This window comes from Pelodiscus sinensis, chromosome 3 (genome assembly GCF_052426305.1).
Source record: "Pelodiscus sinensis isolate ZL-2025 chromosome 3, ASM5242630v1, whole genome shotgun sequence".
Lineage (NCBI taxonomy): Eukaryota > Metazoa > Chordata > Testudines > Trionychidae > Pelodiscus > Pelodiscus sinensis.
This window is the reverse complement of record NC_143054.1, coordinates 84,984,444-85,002,583: the sequence shown is the minus strand read 5'-3', so window position 1 is coordinate 85,002,583 and position 18,140 is coordinate 84,984,444. Positions and strand designations below refer to the sequence as shown.

The 18,140-nt window shown below is 42.4% G+C and overlaps 1 protein-coding gene across 3 annotated transcripts in view; it reads right to left on the bottom strand.

Annotated features, from left to right (window-relative positions):
* Positions 1-5,231: 5,231 nt before the first annotated feature.
* The window catches only part of DSE (dermatan sulfate epimerase), a 54,434-nt gene continuing 41,525 nt past the window's right edge, over positions 5,232-18,140 (bottom strand). For all 3 annotated transcript variants that reach the window (XM_075924012.2, XM_075924011.2, XM_089777212.1), the window contains 3 exons: positions 14,074-14,313; positions 9,760-9,967; positions 5,232-8,552 (listed from right to left, as the gene is read on the bottom strand). In XM_075924012.2, the coding sequence (XP_075780127.1) occupies positions 6,797-8,552; positions 9,760-9,967; positions 14,074-14,313 (2,204 nt within the window). In that variant the 3' untranslated portion in view covers positions 5,232-6,796. The remainder of the gene's footprint in view (positions 8,553-9,759; positions 9,968-14,073; positions 14,314-18,140) is intronic.

The following is an 18,140-nucleotide window of genomic DNA, read 5'->3' as shown; positions in this document are numbered from 1 at the left end:
GCTACTTGCGTCACTTTCATATGTAAAATCAGAAAGAGTATGGATTCATGTGGACATGGGTTCATATGTGCTTTAATATCTCCTAGTGGTTAATATAGTTCTGAGAAACGAATTCTCTATGAAATCAATGGGAGTTATGCTGCTGAGTTCAAAGGTGGGGCCAGGAACTATCCCTCTGGCTTACCACTCAAACACCCCCATTGACCTCTAAGAGCAGAACTAGGGATGTAAAATACCCTTTCATTGGTTAACCAGTTAAACTCGATGTTTAACCAGTTAACCAATTAAAGGGAAGGTGGCCTGGGGGGGGGGGGGGGGTGACGGCCTGGCTGAAGTGCCTCCCCCTCCCTGCTGCAGGGGTTGTTCTGGCTGGGCTAGAGTAAGTCACTGCCTGCAGTGGGCGGGGAGCTACTCCAGCTCCCACCAGTTAACATTTCACACCCCAAAGTTGTAGCCAGACAGGCTTCCCCTGTCACATCAATCTTGCTTGCCCCTCTGAGGTGCCTGTATACAGGGCAAAGAAGGAGCAATAAAAATCAGCATAGCCTTGGAAGCTTCGATGCGAGGCCAGGATATGCCAGCTCCTCTGACCCTGAGTAAGCTGAAAACATAGATATGAGAAAGAATGATTAAGGCAATAATCAGACCTCGAGGCTGTAAGAACTGCCCTGGCTGGCACCTATGTTGATACGATCACACACAGTCGTCCCTGGAAGAGGAATCTCCCACTGAGAAAAGAATCTCCGGTACTTCCAATTTAGTTATCTCTCTTACAAGTGTAAATTAAGTTCACAACTCCCTTGTAAGAACGGCGTCACAAAAGACAGACCAGCACCATTTGGCATCACAGATAAGAGAGAGAAATACGTGACCCCATGGGTATAAAGATGGGTCCAGCAGCACACTCACTCTGAGTGTCAATCTACCATCTACCTGCTGGTCGGGTTAGGTGATTTGACCCCCAGAGGTCCATGGGGACGCCCACTTCGTATTTTCGTCTTTCCGAGGAATTGAGGGACCGATCCTGGCCTGACACACTGGGACCGAGCGACGCAGAAGGGGGTAAAAATTGTACCCGTATGTGTCCTTTTGTTTTAGTGCATGCATAGAATACTGCTCTTTAAAGATTAAGCTGTCACTTGGTACCATTACTTTCTATCTTCCTTCTTCCTATGTAACCATAAGATCTGTATTTGCTAGCAGTTAAGAAATAGAGCAATAGCCATTATAACCATATGATTTATAAGCTTCTTTTAATAAACCTATAACGGTTTAAGCTTTAACCTGACTCCTTCAGTTGCTGTAACAGAACCAAGCACAATTTAAAAGAACTTCAGCTGGTCATAAGGGACAGGTATAGGGAGAGCTTGGGCGTTTGGATCGTGTCACTCCCAGGTAACAGATTCGTTGGGGCATCTCTGTCTTCCCTAGAGTGCCTGCTGCGAAGGGATCCTATATCCTAGTAGCTGAAATCTGAGATGTAATGAGCTCTTCCTATAAACTCAGGGCATCTGTCAGCCTGTTGGCTGCCCTCCGCGACGGGATCCCGGACCTAGCAGTAAAGTCACAAACGTTAAACTCGGGGTGTCTGTCAACCTGTTGGCTGCCCTCTGACGGGACCCCGGTCCTAGCGGTAAAGTCACGGACGTTAAGCTTTTGCTCGGGGCACCCTCCAGCCTTCTAGGCTGCCCGCTGCGACGGGAACTTGCGTCTCAGCAGTTGAAGACTTGGGCGTAACACACACGCACACACTGCCCTGACCATCGGCTGACAAAAGTGGAACCAACCAGGATAATGGAGGAGACCAGAGGCATGTGTGTAATCCCCGCTAAGGGTATGTCTCCAAGGCACTAGGAGGTGTGATTCACAGATTGGGTAGACTTACATATGCTTGAGCTAGCACACTAAAAATAGCAATGTAGCCACAGTGATAGGTGGCTACTTGGGGTAGTCGCCAGGTACAATCTCTCCTGGCCCTCAGGTGGCTATGCTATATCTAGTTAGCTCAAATAACAATTGCAATGAAACTGCTGAAGCATGGTCAGTGCACCGCCCCTGGAATCCTGTTATGTACTCCAGTGGCTATCTTGTGCAGCCACCTGTTCTGCTACCCCTGCAGTGCTATATGATTAAAGCTAGCTATATCAAAACCAGCTCAGGTATGTCTACACATGCTGCAGTCACATCTCCAATTGTGATATACCCACAACTTCAGACTCTTCCATGATAGTCAATAGTCTCTATTTCTTTTTCCCCAAGCAGCATAATTTTTGTTTAAATATTTGAAAAAAGGTAATATTTAATAAAATCTGGGGCAGTGGGAAGTGCATATACACACACTTCAGACTAATATTCTCTCTTCAGTATACTACCTAAGTCTTTTCTTCTTGTATCTTACTTTAGGACATGAGGTCACACTCTTCATTCCTTTAAATTTATCAACTCAAGCTATATTTAAAAAAAAACCAAAATCCTGATGAGAAGCAGGTTAGTCTAATCTAGGCTGAGCACACCTGGCAATTCTCAGGTGTGAGAATCAGGGTACGTCTAGACTACAGGCTTTTGTCGACAGAAGTTTTGTCGACAGATACTGTCGACAAAGCTTCTGTCGATAAAGACATTCAATTCTGTCGACAAAGCAAGCTGCTTTGTCGACAAAACCCTGTAGTCTAGACACAACCCTAGACGCAATAACACCTTCTGTCGACAGAACGCTGTCGACAAAAGGCGTTATTCCTCGTAAAATGAGGTTTACCAGCGTCGACAAAACTCGTTATGTCGACAGAACTCAGCGGTAGTGTAGACGCAGATTTAGTTTTGTCGACAAAAGTCCACTTTTGACGACAAAACCCTGTAGTCTAGACACACCCTCAGTCTCAGCACAAAATGAATCAGCAACTTCTGCCCTTAGGTATGCACACATAACTCCCATTGAGTTGAGCTCCCTTTGCCTCCATCTCAGCTCCAAGTTTTGACACCATATATTTCATTCAGGTCCTGAATGGTGCATGTTCATCTATGGCGGAGAGGGTGGAATCTAGGAGCACAAGCACATGGTGTGGCTGCAGAAATGGGGCCTTAGAGAACTGAGAAAAAGATTAAAAATTAAATGTACAGAAACCAACAGGAAGCAATTAAGCAGAATGGCACGTGCAGCTATATTTCAGGTTGGTTTCCAGTGCTGTGGGCCATGAAACAAATCTTTGCTTACTTAATACCAAATAATGATTAAAAAGTAATGAAAAAAGTAACAGAAAATAGTGTCCATCACTAAAAAAATCTAGATGGAACCAGAAAGACGTCAACTGCTGCTGCTTTGGATTAACAGAGCCCTTTCTAGGACCCTGTGATATTTCATGCTAATGTCATGGAAGCTGGGGGCAGAGCAGCTCCAATTGTCTGGCTGGCTGGAGCACTTCCAGGTTCCAGTTGGTGCCGGACTATCAGGAGTGCTGGACCACTGGATGCCGGACAATTGGAGTTTCACTGAACTGTGTTACACAAAAACTACTAAAAATATAAAGGGAAAATTAAAAAAGATTTGGCAGGGTAAGGTGACTGTATATCTGTGCTTATTTCATTTGCAGCATTTTTCTTCTGCATAGTAAAGTTTCAAATCTGTATTAAGCCAATGTTCAACTGTAAACCTTTGAAACAACCATAACATTTTGTTCAAAGTTACAAACATTTCAGAGTTAGGAACGACCTCCATTCCAGATGTGTTTGTATCTCTTGAGGTTCTACTGTAAACTTAAATATAAACACCTACATGCTATCACCAGCTTTTACGGATCTCTTAATAGGGGTCACATAGAATGTTCTGTAACTGCTCAGGAAATAGAAACTCTGTCCATTGGATTTCTGTAATACTCTTTACAGTGTATATCCAACCTAATTTCAAAACAATGGCCAGGTCTAATGCTTACATGGGAATGCAGGGGGCACAGTGAATAAAGGCCAAGCAGAACTGGAACCCTTCTCTGCTCTCCTGAGTATCTCTCAAGAGGGAAAAAAGAGCTATGACCCTACCGCCTTCCTAGAAACAGCCAGTGGAAGCTCAGAATTTCCGCTTCACAGGAAATGTTATCGACATACATCAGATTTCATAGAAAATTTAGGTTTTGTCAAAAGAAACATTTTCTCACAGAAAAATTCTTAAATCCCCCCCTCAGCTCTAATTTCAGCTCACAGTGCAGAATGAAGGGGAGTAGCAATGAAGTTCTGCTAGTGTGTGCCATGCCACCAGGGGATACTCTGCCAGGTACAATGCTATTGTGCCCTGCTTCCAACAAGTAATATAACTAGAGAAGATAACTGAACCCCAAGTAACTAAGAAAGAAAAAAAATACATTTGCCTGAAGATTCAACATTTAATTATCATTAATATTACACAAAGTTAATAATTAGTTACCAGTATCTTGGAAAATAAAAGAAACCCAACAACCATTTATGTGCCTTTTTAAAATTTGCTCAATGTTATAATCCAGTGTTTCTCAACCTTTTTTTTTAAAAAAAAATATCCCCCCCTTTTTTAAAAAAAAATATAAGTACCCCCAGTACCTACAGTTTTCAGACACACAATTATTTTTTCTACCATTGCAACACGTTTGTTTAAACAACTTAATAGTAGCCAGGTGGGCGATGACATTTGTTGGGTGTAAAAAGTACAAAAATAATGAAGTGCTGTAAAACTTAAAACAAAAATTCAGCTTTCTCCAAATTTCAGTTGTATTGATGTACCCCCCCGACTTCTCTCAAGTACCACTAAGGGTACTCATACCACTGGTTGAGAAACACTGTTATAATCCAACCTCAATTGAGAGAAATCTACATAACTATGAAAAATCATGTTGGGTGACAATCTTCTATACTGTTCTCCAAAAGACTTCAGTAAGGTGACTGTACATGTGTAATGTGAGCAGAACCTGACTCAGTATGAGAAATTGAAATTAAATGATAAAATTGTCATTATTCATATTTCAGATTTTATAGAATATTAATTTGTACCCAAGACAATTAATTTGAGATATCCACCTGTGTATTTTTCATTTAATGAAAGGTTCTCTCTGTTGGCCAGATACAAGTAAAGAGAAAACATCAGTATCGAGCTGAAGTGGTAAAAATGAGAGACATAGATCAATTCCATATGTTGTGAATTAGGAGCTAATGAACACCAGTACATTGCTTAAATTATTGGGTGAAATATTTTAGTCAACAAAGCAAAAACTCTATGCAGAGGCAATTATGATTTATTTATTTAGCAAAATATTGGGAAAATGCTTTTCTTTTTCTTCAAGACATCAATAGCCTCTCCTCTCCATACTGAGATCTACGATTTTTTGCAGTTTAATGAATGCAGTGTAAAGAAGGGTGTCAAACTCATTGTCAGAGCTACATTATTCTCCATATCAATGATTGCCAAGTTAATGATTCATGTGCCTCCAATGCTCTGCAAAACAATGAAGAACTGGCTGTCCCATGGTCTGTCTCTTCTTTGTTTCCAACTACATAATCACTCAGAGCTAAAAAAAATAAATATATAAAATGCTTTCTTAATACAGCTTTTCCACATAAGCAATTGCTGGAGTCACTAACGGGCGGTGGTGATGACGGTGATTTTTTTTTTTGGTAACTGAAAAAAGAAGAGATAATCTAAGAAACAATTTTCCTATTGAGATGTGCTCCACCTATGAATACATTTGAAAACCTTTACCCTATAAAATCAAAAGCAGATCATTTCAGGGTTCATCCTCCAGTTTTCATTTAGTGTGGCAAATGAGAAAGGGATTTCTCATGGGAAATAATTTCTTATGCTTATTTATCTCCTACTGTTACTTGTTAATCTCAGAATCTGTGCCTTTCTCTAGTCAGTTCTGACACTGACTGCTGCTTCCTGCAAAGAGGTGAGATGATTTAAGGATTCTGAAATAATTTTACCAGTCTGCTTCAGTACTAAACTATTCTGATTTGGCAGACATGAATTACGTCTGCTGTACAAGTCTTTCCTATGCATTTTAAATTCATATAATGCTGTTGTAAAGTTATGTCTATAGGCTTTAGAACTGGTTGAGAATTTTTAACACTATTTTTTTTTACTGAAAAATGCTGATTCATCAAATCCTGCATTGTTTGTGAAACAGGTTTGGTTTCTACAAATCTCCCTAGAAAGTTCAACAAATGTCAACACGAAAAAAAATGGAAAAACAATTTTTCAAGTGTTTAAAATGTTCTGTTTTCACATTTTCATACCCCAGGTTTTGGGGGGGTGGGGAGGGAATGAATTTTTGGTCCATGGATACTTTCAAGGTTTGGTCATTTTGAGTCCCAATTTGGGACAGGAATTCTTTTTGATATCTGTTTATGGAGCAGGAAAATCATTTCCTGCCCTGCTGTAAGAGGTATCTTTAGCAGCCTGTAAATAATACTATGCAAACCCAATTGTATATAAAACCAAGGATCTTAGGAAACAAATAATCCTTAAAGAGGACTTTTTATTTTTGGTAGAAATTAATTACAGTTTCGCATATTGTGCTTTTATTATCAAAGCATAATATCCTTCAGATATCAAAAGCAACCAAAGCATAGATGAAGAACACTTAGGTTTCTCAAAAATGCATTATTTTATCCTCTTTCCTCATGGTGTGAATTCAATCTTTCCTCAGCTGTTTCCTGGAATGTTTCACAAACAAACAAACAAACAAACAAACAAAAACACCAAACCTATGGCCCTATTAGGGTTAATTCTTTTGCATAGACACATATGACCATAAATTGGTCGGTAGTACATGTTCTTTTGCTAACATTGTGACTGGGAACAAGAAGAATACAGCCACAATAATACACAGCTGTCAGCTAAAAGTATTGCGTAAAGGCATCTTTGGCCATGTAGGCTCTTGGCTTTTTGGAAACAAGTGATCTGCATTGCGAGCATGACAAAGAAAATAGAAATGTTTAGAATTAAGAAGAGGCGGGTATAAGATGCTGATATTGATGGGACACTGCTTCGAGCAGTGGTCACCATTTGTTCCAGACCAGACTGGCCTTTGATTAATGCATCATTATTGTGCTTCACATAAGTAATATCTGCAAAATCTAGAAGGTCTTTCATTTCCTCGTCCTCATCTACAGGTAACTCTTCTTGTGCCAGAGTCTGTGCCTTCTGTCGCACTTTTCTTTCGTTTACTTCAATTTGTGCAAAGATGTCAGGAATGGCATCAACAAACTTGTAGCCCTTGGCTACCTTTTTGTATTTCTTTGCCCTGACTTGCTGCTGCTGCTGGGAGATAGCAAATAGTCTATCAATGGCTTCTTCCGTCTGTCTCTTATCTGAAAATCTCAATAGGCGTTCAGCAATCTTTCTAAAGCTATCTGTGTTCCGCACACGAGACAGAATCTGTTTCTCAAGCTGCTGGAAGACAGGTTTGAAATGCTGAAGATTCTGCTCCACAATCTCAACATAATTTTTCACCTCTGGTACAGCAGAGTTTCTTATGGTAGAGGTGCGGTCAAACAAAATCTCTTGGCGATCTGCAATAATTTGTGCAAAGACAGAATGGTCTCCATCCTCACCAGTCCACAGGTAAACAGCATAAGCATGCTCACTGGTAGCTATGAAGACATCCAGTTGCTGAGAATCTCCATGAACACTGAAACTTTGGACATCTATGGAAGGTCCTATGAAGAGGTAAATTGCTCTGGTGACTGGGTTCCGCAGGTGGGTTGTAACATTCACATAGTTTGTTCCATTGTAGGGGTAGCCCCGGGGATACATTTTTGAGACAACAGTAGCTTTCTCACTGTAGCCAGTGTCATCCATCCAGTACATCTTATACATCCCATCATGATGCCTAATAAAAGCCCCATGGACATCGTCAATAACTGTCTCTTCAAAAGGCACATCAACATTGTGGAAGAAGCTGGTGGCTGCCTCCAGGGGGCTGTCATCTTCAAGATGAATTAGGTCCACAAGCAATAAAAGCTGGGGATGCAGAAGTAAAAGGTTTCTTTGGAAGTTTTTCAACTTGAGTTTTGGGTTGTAAGCATCCACTCCTTCTCCCCTAATAAAAACCACTCCACTTCTCTCCATTGCAGCAACCACTCTGCCCTGGCAATCTGCAGCCAGGTCATGTTTGTATTTCAACCACTTTGATGAACAGTCCTCTGTAACCTGCCCTTCCCATGGGGAGAAGCAGCTCTTTGACACAGCTGGGGAAAACATCACCACATTGTTAAAGAAGGTGTACTTTGGCCCATACAGGGCTTCAGTTATGAAAGGTACACCATTGGGAGCAAAGGTAAAGGAGTTCTGATCAGGGTGCTCGTGGCCAGCATTAAAGTTTCTCCACCCTTTGATCCACTCTTTGTACTTATTCTTATGAACAATATCATATATTGCACGGCCTCCCAGTTTTCCCGATTTGAAGGAGAGGAAGGGCCTGTTAATTTCAGCTGGCAATGCACTTCCATATGTTACAACTCCCCAGTCCTCAAAATAATGCAGCTTTGGAATACCATAGTCCGGCGGAGGTACAGAGTGCAAGCTTGCATCATACCTGCCGAAAGAAAATACATGATTTTACACTTAGATGCAAAAATTGGACTTGATTGCTTTATTTGTTTTCCACCTATCTAGAATGAAAAGACTTTTGCAATATTTAAAAGAAAGAATTGTCCAACAATATAAAACCCACAGTAGACTTTCTAAGTGATCTAATCATACAAGGACAAAGATACTCATCATAGTAATGCCCCATACATATACTAGTATGTATCAAGTGTGCCAAAGCACCTACATTCACACAGTGGTCCTGTGGTTCTGGGGAGTGGTAGGTTGGGGGGGGGGAACACAACCCTTGAGGGTGAAACAGCAACTCCCTAACTGCTTGCCTCAGTTGCTCACCATAGTTCTCAGTCTAACAGCCTTCCTTCAGAGACAAGCCGTAGTCTGATTTAGACACTCTCATCACTGGCAGAGCAATGGAAAAAGGAGTGGAAAATACTTCTAGCTTATAGTTGCCTCTCCAAACATGGAGTCAGCCAACTAGATTTCTTATCTCAGTCTCTCCCTCTCTATAAGGGGTTTTCTTTCCTTGGACTTCTGGCTGCCAGTTCAAACCTTGCATATCTAAATAAACTACTGACAATCAGGAATTAGCCATATTACAGGCCTTAAAATATTTGTATTTCTTGCCTGCAAAGGGATAATCTAGTCTTACAAATTAGGGCTGAGTTGTAAGATATATAGAAAATGTGGCTCAAGTTCTGTCCCAGATTTTTGTTCCTGTTTTCACACTGCTGACATGCTAGCTAATAGATTCTATGTTTCTCCTCTTAAGCACTGAAATTTACTGCATTTAAAGGAATTTGGGTTTTAAATGAGCTTATAACTAGCTACCAAAACACACACAAGCCATAACCTGTGAGGAAGAATTTTTTGTTTTTTGTTAAAGAATACATGTAGAAGCTTTGAAATAAGAATTTCACTCTTGAAAATGGTTGTCTACAATAATGCAAGTAAAAGCAATGCCAACAAACAGACGGAAACATGTGCAAACAAGTTCTGCACAAGATCCATGTTGTATGTGTCTATGTATTATATGACGAAGTTCTGAGTCCCTTTTAGGCTAGACACTGTTTAAGCTGCACATGTCCAGCAGAACATCCATTTGTACAGCTGATTACAAATCGGATGTTAATGGTTTATCATTAATGCCACATATCTGCCATGTTTCTTTGAAGCCCACCCATTCTGCGTCATACCAGAGAAATTCAGTGTGAAGAGTGCACCACCGCTGGCCTTTAGATGGAGTCCCAGGACCTTCTGCTACTCGGTTCCTTCTGATCTGATCTGCCAACCAATTCCCACTGCCATTGCGCATGACAAATTTGTCTAGAAATACCAGCTGGCTCTCTGGCCCATAGAACCAGTTATAGTTGGAGTCTGCAATTGCCACAGTTCTCTGAAATCCTTGGGAAAAAATTAAAAAGAACATAAGAACAAGCAAATAAATGAACAAAGTAAGGCTGATGAAGCCATGCATTACAAATGGGCTTTCCCTTTTAAAATATTTATAGACATACCCTTGAATGACCCACAGTCAGGTTATACAGTAGCTATTTCCTTGCTGTTTCACCTGCTTTAACTAAGACAGAACAGATGGTACAGAAATGTGAAGATAGGCCCCATCCTCGTCCCTTTTTTCACTTTAATCTCTCGCAAGGCACAATATTCAGATTAAAGATTTTGTTTCTCTCATGTCAACTCATGCCCTTTAAAGTAACTACAACTCACAGAAGCTCAAGGTAAAATGAAACTATTCCTGTTATACGCTGAAGCAACTAAAACAAATGTGCTTTTCCCGTCATGTGCTGGTTGTGTATTAGAATACTTTTGATATGCTAACAGCCTAGGCAGTGTTCAAAATACATGGCCAAATCTTCAGCTCATGTAAATCAGTTTAGCTTCACTGACTCTAACAGAACTATGCCTGTATATGACTGTAGAGAACTGATCCATAAAATCCATCCAAGTTAAGATGTTGTATTATTCCCCCCCACAGTTTGAGGTTAGAAATTTGTATTCTAACAAGGTGAATTGATTTGATAAAAAAAAAGGACCAATATAAGGCTTCATTAGAAATTTTAGCCCAACTGGATCAAAAATGTTTTCTGAAGATTGACAAAAGTTTCATTACATATTTTACAATTCATTTTCATATTTATTTTCTGCACTTGGATTCCAGCTGCGACTTCAAAACAAAAGTGTGATTTGCAGCCTGACTATGCATTGACAGAAGTGTTGTGAGCAAGACACAAGAAGTCATTCTTCTGCTATACTGTGTGCTGATTAGGCCTCAGTTGGAGTATTGTGTCCAGTTCTGGGCACCACATTTCATGAAAGATGTGGAGAAACTGCAGAAAGTCCAAAGAGTAACAAAACTGATTGAAGTTCTAGAAAACATGAGCTATGAGGGAAGACTGAAAGAATGGGGTATGTTTAGTTTAGAAAAGAGAAGACTAAATGGGGACATGATAGCAGTTTTCAAGTATCTAAAAGGGCGTTACAAAGAGGAGGGAGAAAAATTGTTCTCCTTGGTCTCTGATGATAGGACAAGAAGCAATGGGCTTAAACTGCAGCAAGAGAGGTTTAGGTTGGACATTAGGAAAAACTTCTTCTGTCAGGGTGGTTAAACACTGGAATAAATTGCCTAGGGAGGTTGTGGAATCTCCATCACTGGAGATATTTAAGAGCAGGCTAGTTAGATATCTACCAGGGATGATCTAGACGTGCTTGGTCCTGCCATGAGGGCAGGGGACTGGATTTCATCACCTCTCAAGGTTCCTATCAGTTCTAGTGTTCTATGATTCTTCCAGTGTTGTAATTGTAGGATTCTTATTCAAAAAGAAGTTGGTTTGTGGGGAAGAGGTTGCAGGGTTATCATAGCAGGGATTGCAGTACTACTACCCTTAATTCTGTGCTGCTGCTTGCAGCAGAACTATCTTGAGAGGTAGGTGGCTGGAGAGCAGTGGTTAATGGCTGAGAGCCTCCAGCAGCAGCATAGTAAAGGATATTATGATATGGTATTACCACCCTTTTTTTTGTACAGAGCTGGGTCTGGCTGCCCAGCTCTGAAGGCAGCAGTGCAAAAATAAGAGTGGCACGGTATGGTATTGACACTAGGGATTTAAAATCCCATTTAATTAGTTAACTGGTTAAATGTTGAGTTCAACTGGTTAACTGATTAAGGTGTGTGTGTGGCGGGGGGCGGGGGGCACTTCAGACTGGCAGCGTCTAGCCCTGCACAGGCTGCCAACTCCCAGGTCACGTGCACTGGGAACTGTTAGCCCAGTGTGGGCAGGGGGCTGCTCCCCGGGTACCATTACCCAGGAAGCATCACCCATTACAGTGACTGGGTAACTGGATATCTGTTAACGGCCCTAACAGACACCCTTACTTCTAGACTGCTGTTGTCAGGGTTCCCCCTACAGTGCTGGGTGCCTGGCCAACAACTGCCACTCTCTGGTTGCCCAGCTCTGAAGGCAGCACAAACGTTGGGATGGCAATACTGTGATTCCTGAAAATAACTTTGTGATTCCCTCCTTGTCATTCCTTTTTGGATCAGGACTCCCAATTTCAGAAATGCTGATCTCCCCTGTAAAATATGCATAGTATAAGGTAAAAGCACACGAAAAGTCAGATTTCTCAGTGGAAGACTACTGACTCATGGCTCGTGATGCATTTTTGAAGGCTGTGAATTAGGTATGGCCTTACACGTTACTATATTTCCCAGTTCCCCTTTTAAACCTTTCCTCAGTTGATACTCCCATAGCTATTTTGCAAAATACTTTGTGCGTACTCCATCTTATGTCTCCACACATCCAAATTGTTTACATGCCTTGACTCTTCTGTTCCAACAACATCTAGATGACACTTCCTTTCAACCCATGATGTTAAAATGCTTGTCGATTCCTTGATTCTGTCCTAATTTCATTATTGAAATTTCATTCTCATTTAAACCTTCCATAACTTTCTACTCGCCCTCCATGTGAAACTCAAGCATCTCACTCTCTGTATAGCTCTGTCGTCTTATGTCTGTGCTTAGTCCTCTCTCATTTTGCTCTGCCCATGATACCCATTTCACCTCAATTTTGTATCCTTTTCCCATACCTGCCTTCATGCTCCCCCCCCCCACATGCTGCACCTTATTTCTGAAACATTTCTTTTTGCAGTCCACAGGGCTCCAACTCTCCCCATTTAAATCCCTTAAAAACTCTTCATTAAACCTCTCAATGTTATTGCACCTGTGTGAATGATGCTGATCCAGAAATAAAAACTCATTGCTGTGCTCTAAAATAGACTTCCTCGGGGTCATCAAGAATACGTTTTTTTCAACTGGAAACTCCTGAGGGTAGAGACCCTGTCTCCTGAGTTTCTTACACTGGTAAACTCAGAACTTAACAGTAACTAAAAGAAAGGCAGCCAGGCCTAGTGCACAGAGCAGACTGCGACTCAGGAGACCTGGGTACTATTTCCAGCTCTGCCACTAGCTTGTGGGGTGACATTGGGCATGTTACTTTGCATTTCTGTCCTCTCTGAAATGGGGTTAATGCAACTGACCTCCCTTTGCACAGCTCTTTTGATAGCTACTAAATTAAACACTTGAAAGTTTTCTTATTATTTATTGAACATAGGCACTGCCCACTGCGCTGTATGAAACAGAAGACATGACCTACCTAAAGGATATTATACGACTCATATTTTGGATGTTACACAGTTACTCTTTTGTTTATCAGTCCTAATTATTTTCTTCTCCTGGTACTTTTCCACAGAAAAATATACTTCTCTTTGGCATCTCTCCTCATTTAACCTTCCCAAAATTTCAGCCAGCAGGGGTAGCTTTCCTTTCCACTACCAAACTCCCATAACAGTTCTATGGTACAACATAAGCTGAAATTAGGTCCTTCACTGGTGCCTACATGGGTATTTTTCTGTCTAACCTTGAGCACTCACATGGGAACAATCCGGTCCATGTCTCCTTGGAGCGCACTGAGAAACCTACCAATAGAGCTAGTTAATATTCTTCACATGAAAATACTTTAGTCAAAATTAATTTTTCTTTAAATGAAACTTCTTGGGGAAAAATGACATTTTTTTCAGTGTTTGTGAAAATATCTACATTTTTATAAACATTGTAATGCAAACTATCAATTTTTTCCATTAAGAAAATCCCTCAGTTTGGTAAGAGAAAAAGTTCAATAACAATTATGAAAATGATTCCGATAAAAATGTCAAGAAAAAAATATCAAGGCAAATTTCACAAAAACCAGAAAATGGGTCCATTTCAAATCTGAAAGATAGAAACAAATCTGAAATGTTAAACTTTTTCCTAAAATCATGTTCTTATTTTTGACCAATTCTAAGGGCTAAAATGAATAAACAACAGTAGTGGCATTTTCATGCAGGAATATAAATATAGAGAATGCTGCACTGAATGAGCTACATATAATTTTACCTTAACCGTGAAACTTGTTTAGAAATTAACAGGTGTTTCTTAATTGATTTAAGGTACCTACCTGGCAGGACAGTTCTATACATAAATGCAAAGTGCTGTTTAAGCCACGGATGGTTAAAATGGTTGATGTCAAAATGTCTTTGGACAAGAAACATGTACTGAAAGAGAGATCTGGTGGTGTAGCTGCCATAAGCCACTCCTTCATAGAGGGATCCATCTGTAACTTCTCGCAGCAGGACTATAGACTTTTCCATGATTGACAGCACCTGTTTAGTCCACAAGTATGCTTCTTGAAGATAGCCTGAAAGAGAAAGATGTGGTTAAAGCTGACACAGCTTTATACATACTATGCCTTCAGAATATGATTTTTTTTTTAAAAATGATGGTGTTGCAAAATATGATCTGTACAGTTCTAAAGTTTGGCCTAAGGTCTGCCATTTCCTTACAATTGTAGAGTGACAATAAAACTGTTCATCAGAAATTAAAATCTGCATGCAAGGAGTTCAGGCTTAATATAGTAAAGAAAATCTGCCTACACCTAATTGCTATTAACCAGGGGAACACAAACAAAGGAAGCACACCTGGTACTTTCAAAGAAGATGTTCCTATTACTCTCATACTCACATAGTGGAATCATCTCTTGCCACATGAGATTATGTATTTGAAATGAAAACAGAATGTTAACAAATCTATTATCTTAACCAGACGGGTCAAATGAAATTATCTGAGCCACTTATTTTTTAGCAATATGGTTGCCACAAGTGAAACATTCACAAAATGCAAACAGAAGGATGGGTGCTGAATAGATGTGAATGCCAATCAACAATCGGAGTATTTAATTAAGAAGTTTAAAGTACAATTAAATGATGTTATAAAGTAAAAGAAGTTCCATACTATCTATATTTTTAGAATACTGTACAACATGTACAAATTTCTTTTCAAGAAAAGATTATCAGAGGTTTCACCATTCTGGTTCCTGTTGGCTTGCTCAGTACAGATACACAACTGGGGAGAAGTTGCAAGCAGTCTCCATAGAGTGCCATTTGCCCATGAGCTAGCCAAAATGTGCCCCCAAGCACAAACATTGAGAGACTAGTAGCGGCAGCGGTAGACTTGCCAAATAGAACAAGGTATGTGGATATGGTCCCCAACTTATTTCTGAATCACCTAGCAGAGATCAGCTGATGCAGGCACCAGCACATATTTGAAGTGGCCCCAGGCCGCACATGAAGGGGCGGGCATCAAGCAGAAGAGGCGGGGCCAAGATACTTCCTAGTTCCCCACCCCCAGACCATGATTGGTCTGTGGGTGAGAGAGTGCTTTTGTACCCACCCCCTATGTTCCTCCCTGGTGCCCTCCCCTGGTGGGAGGAGACTTCCTGCACTCCCCTGCCCCTAGGCCAAATAAAGCCTGGGGGTGGGAGAGCGCGTGAAGCCTCCTCCGCTCTGCCCCCACCCTTCAAAGCGCCACAAGCTCCTGGCAAGGTGGGAGGAGGTCTCCTGGGGGTGGGGAAGCAGCAGGGCCTCTGCTGGCTGGATCCAGCCAGTGGAGGCCCTTTTGCCCAACCCTGTATTATACCATGCTAAAAGAGAGAGGTTACTTATCTTGTGCAATAAACGATGTCCTTCGAGATGGGTATTCCTGAGGGTATTCGAGATGGGTATACTGTATATGTCTTGGTGCTCCTGTGCTTATAATCAGAGTTTAGCAGCAGCATTCCCCCCAGGTGCCAGTGTGCACACATGGCACCACAGCTAACATACCGACGTGCGTGCATTGTCAACCCCCCCCCCAGTTCTTTCTTTACCATGAAGAGATGTTACAGCTCCGAAGGAGACGGGAGGAGGGAGGATCATGGAATGCCCACAGAGATACCCATCTCGAAGAACATCAGTTACTTCACAAGGTAAGTAACCTCTCTTTTCTTCTTCGAGGAGTGTCCCTGTGGGTGCTCCACTGTAGATGACTACAAAGCAATGCCTTGAGCATTTGGAAGGAGGAGATTTGGATCTCACTGGTGGATGGAGGAGAGGATTGCCACACGAAATGTGATACACTATGAAGTGTAAGTGTCTACTGCATAATGTTTTGTAAAGGTGTGTGTAGAGACCCATGTTGCAGTCCTACAAATATCCTTGATGGGCACGTTATGGAGGAAGGCCATGGAGGTGGCCACTGCCCTGGTGGAGCGTGCCCGCAACTGAGACAGTAGTGCCACCTCACTGATGTCATAGCAAGCTTTAATGCAATTTGTTATCCATTTTGAAAGCTTCTTTCAAAATTGCATGTGCTTTGGAGCGATCTGCTATGGAAATGAACAGTCTGGAAGAGTGTCTGAAATACTTTGTTCTATCTAGGAAAAAAGCAGTCACCCGCCAAACAGTCGAAGAGTGCAGCCGCACCTCAGTAGCATCAGGATGAGGTTTTTGGTGGAAAACAGGTAAGAATATAGGCTCATTGAGATGGAACTGTGAAACTATCTTTGGGAGAAATTTTGGATGTGGTCTTAGCATGACTTAGTCTTTGTAAAAGATCATAAATGGCAGATCTGCCATGAGTGTGGTTAACTCGCTAAGGGTATGTCTACACTACAGCGCTAGTTCGAACTAACTTAGTTCGAATTAGTTAATTCGAACTAAGCTAATTCGAACTAACGCGTCTAGAACTAAAAACTAGTTCGAATTAGCGTTTTGCTAATTCGAACTAGCAAGTCCACATTGAGTGGACTCTGAACAGGGCTTAAGGATGGCCGGAAGCAGTGCCGGCAGGGCATAAGAGGAGGACTTAGAGCATGGAGATGCTGTCTCAGGCTAGCCGAGGGCTGCGCTTAAAGGGTCCCGACCCCCACCCGGGACAGACAGTTCTCAGGGGTGCCCCGCTTGCAAAGAAGTTCTGGCTTGGAGTGCCCGGAGTACCCACACTGGGCACATCACACCACTCGGCCATCAGCCCGGCTGCACTTGCCGCAGGCTGCCATCTGGGGAGAGGGGGTAATTGGGGGGCTGCAGGAGAGCTTCCACCCCCAGAAGCCCGCAGAGCCAGCCCAGTCCTCCCCATCGGGGGCTCGTACCCCATTCCTCCCTCACCGCTTCCACTTACCCTTCCCTAGCTCCCCTTCTTATTGATGTACAAAATAAAGATAATGTTTCTTCCAACATTGACTCTGTCTTTATTGAACAAAACTGGGGGGAGACTGGGAAAAGGAGGTGGGAGAGGGGAAGAGAAAGGCTGGGAGAAGGGAGGGCAACTAACATGATCAGGTTGGGAACAGGTCCCAGATGAAGAAAGGCTACAGAGACTGGGACTGTTCAGCTTAGAAAAGAGGAGACGGAGGGGGGACAGGATAGAGGTCTCTAAAAGCAGGGGTTGGGTGGAGAGGGTGCATTCAGAAAAGTTCTTCCTGAGTTCCCATAAAGAAGGACTAGAGGACACCAAAGGAAAGGAATGGGTAGCAGGCTTCAAACTAGTAAGAGAAAGTTATTCTTCTTGACAAAGCAAATAGTTAACCTGCGGAACTCCTTGCTGCAGGAGGCTGTGAAGGATAGAACTAGAACAGAGTTTAAAGGGAAGTGAGATCAAGTCATGAAGGTTGGGTCCATGGAGTGGTCTTAGCCAGAGGGTAGGAGTGGTGTCCCTGCCCAAAGTTTGTGGAAGGCTGGAGAGGGATGGCACGAGACAAATGGCTTGGTCACTGTCTTCAGTCCATCCCCTCCAGGGTCCCTAGGGTTGGCCGCTGTCGGCAGACAGGCTACTGGGCTAGATGGACCTTTGGTCTGACCCAGGACGGCCATTGTAAGCTCAGGGCTCAGGGTAGGGGGTCTCAGTGGACCCCCTTGATTTTCATGCACACCTGCTTCTGGGTGGCCAGGCTGGCAGCTCTCCTGCCCTAGACGGCCACTTTCCTGTGCCTAGTGCGGAGATCGTGGACACGGTCCACGATGTCCGCACTAGCCCAGGAAGGTGCCCGCCTCTTGCGGTCCAGGGCAAGCTCCCGGGAGCCGCCAGCCTGGTCCTGGGAAGAGGGGGTGGGCTGGGGGACATCGGGTGGGTGGCTCTGTGCTGTGCCAGGTGCAGGGTCTGCTGGCTGGGTGCTGGCAGGCTTGCACCTGGCACGGGCACTGTAGCCAG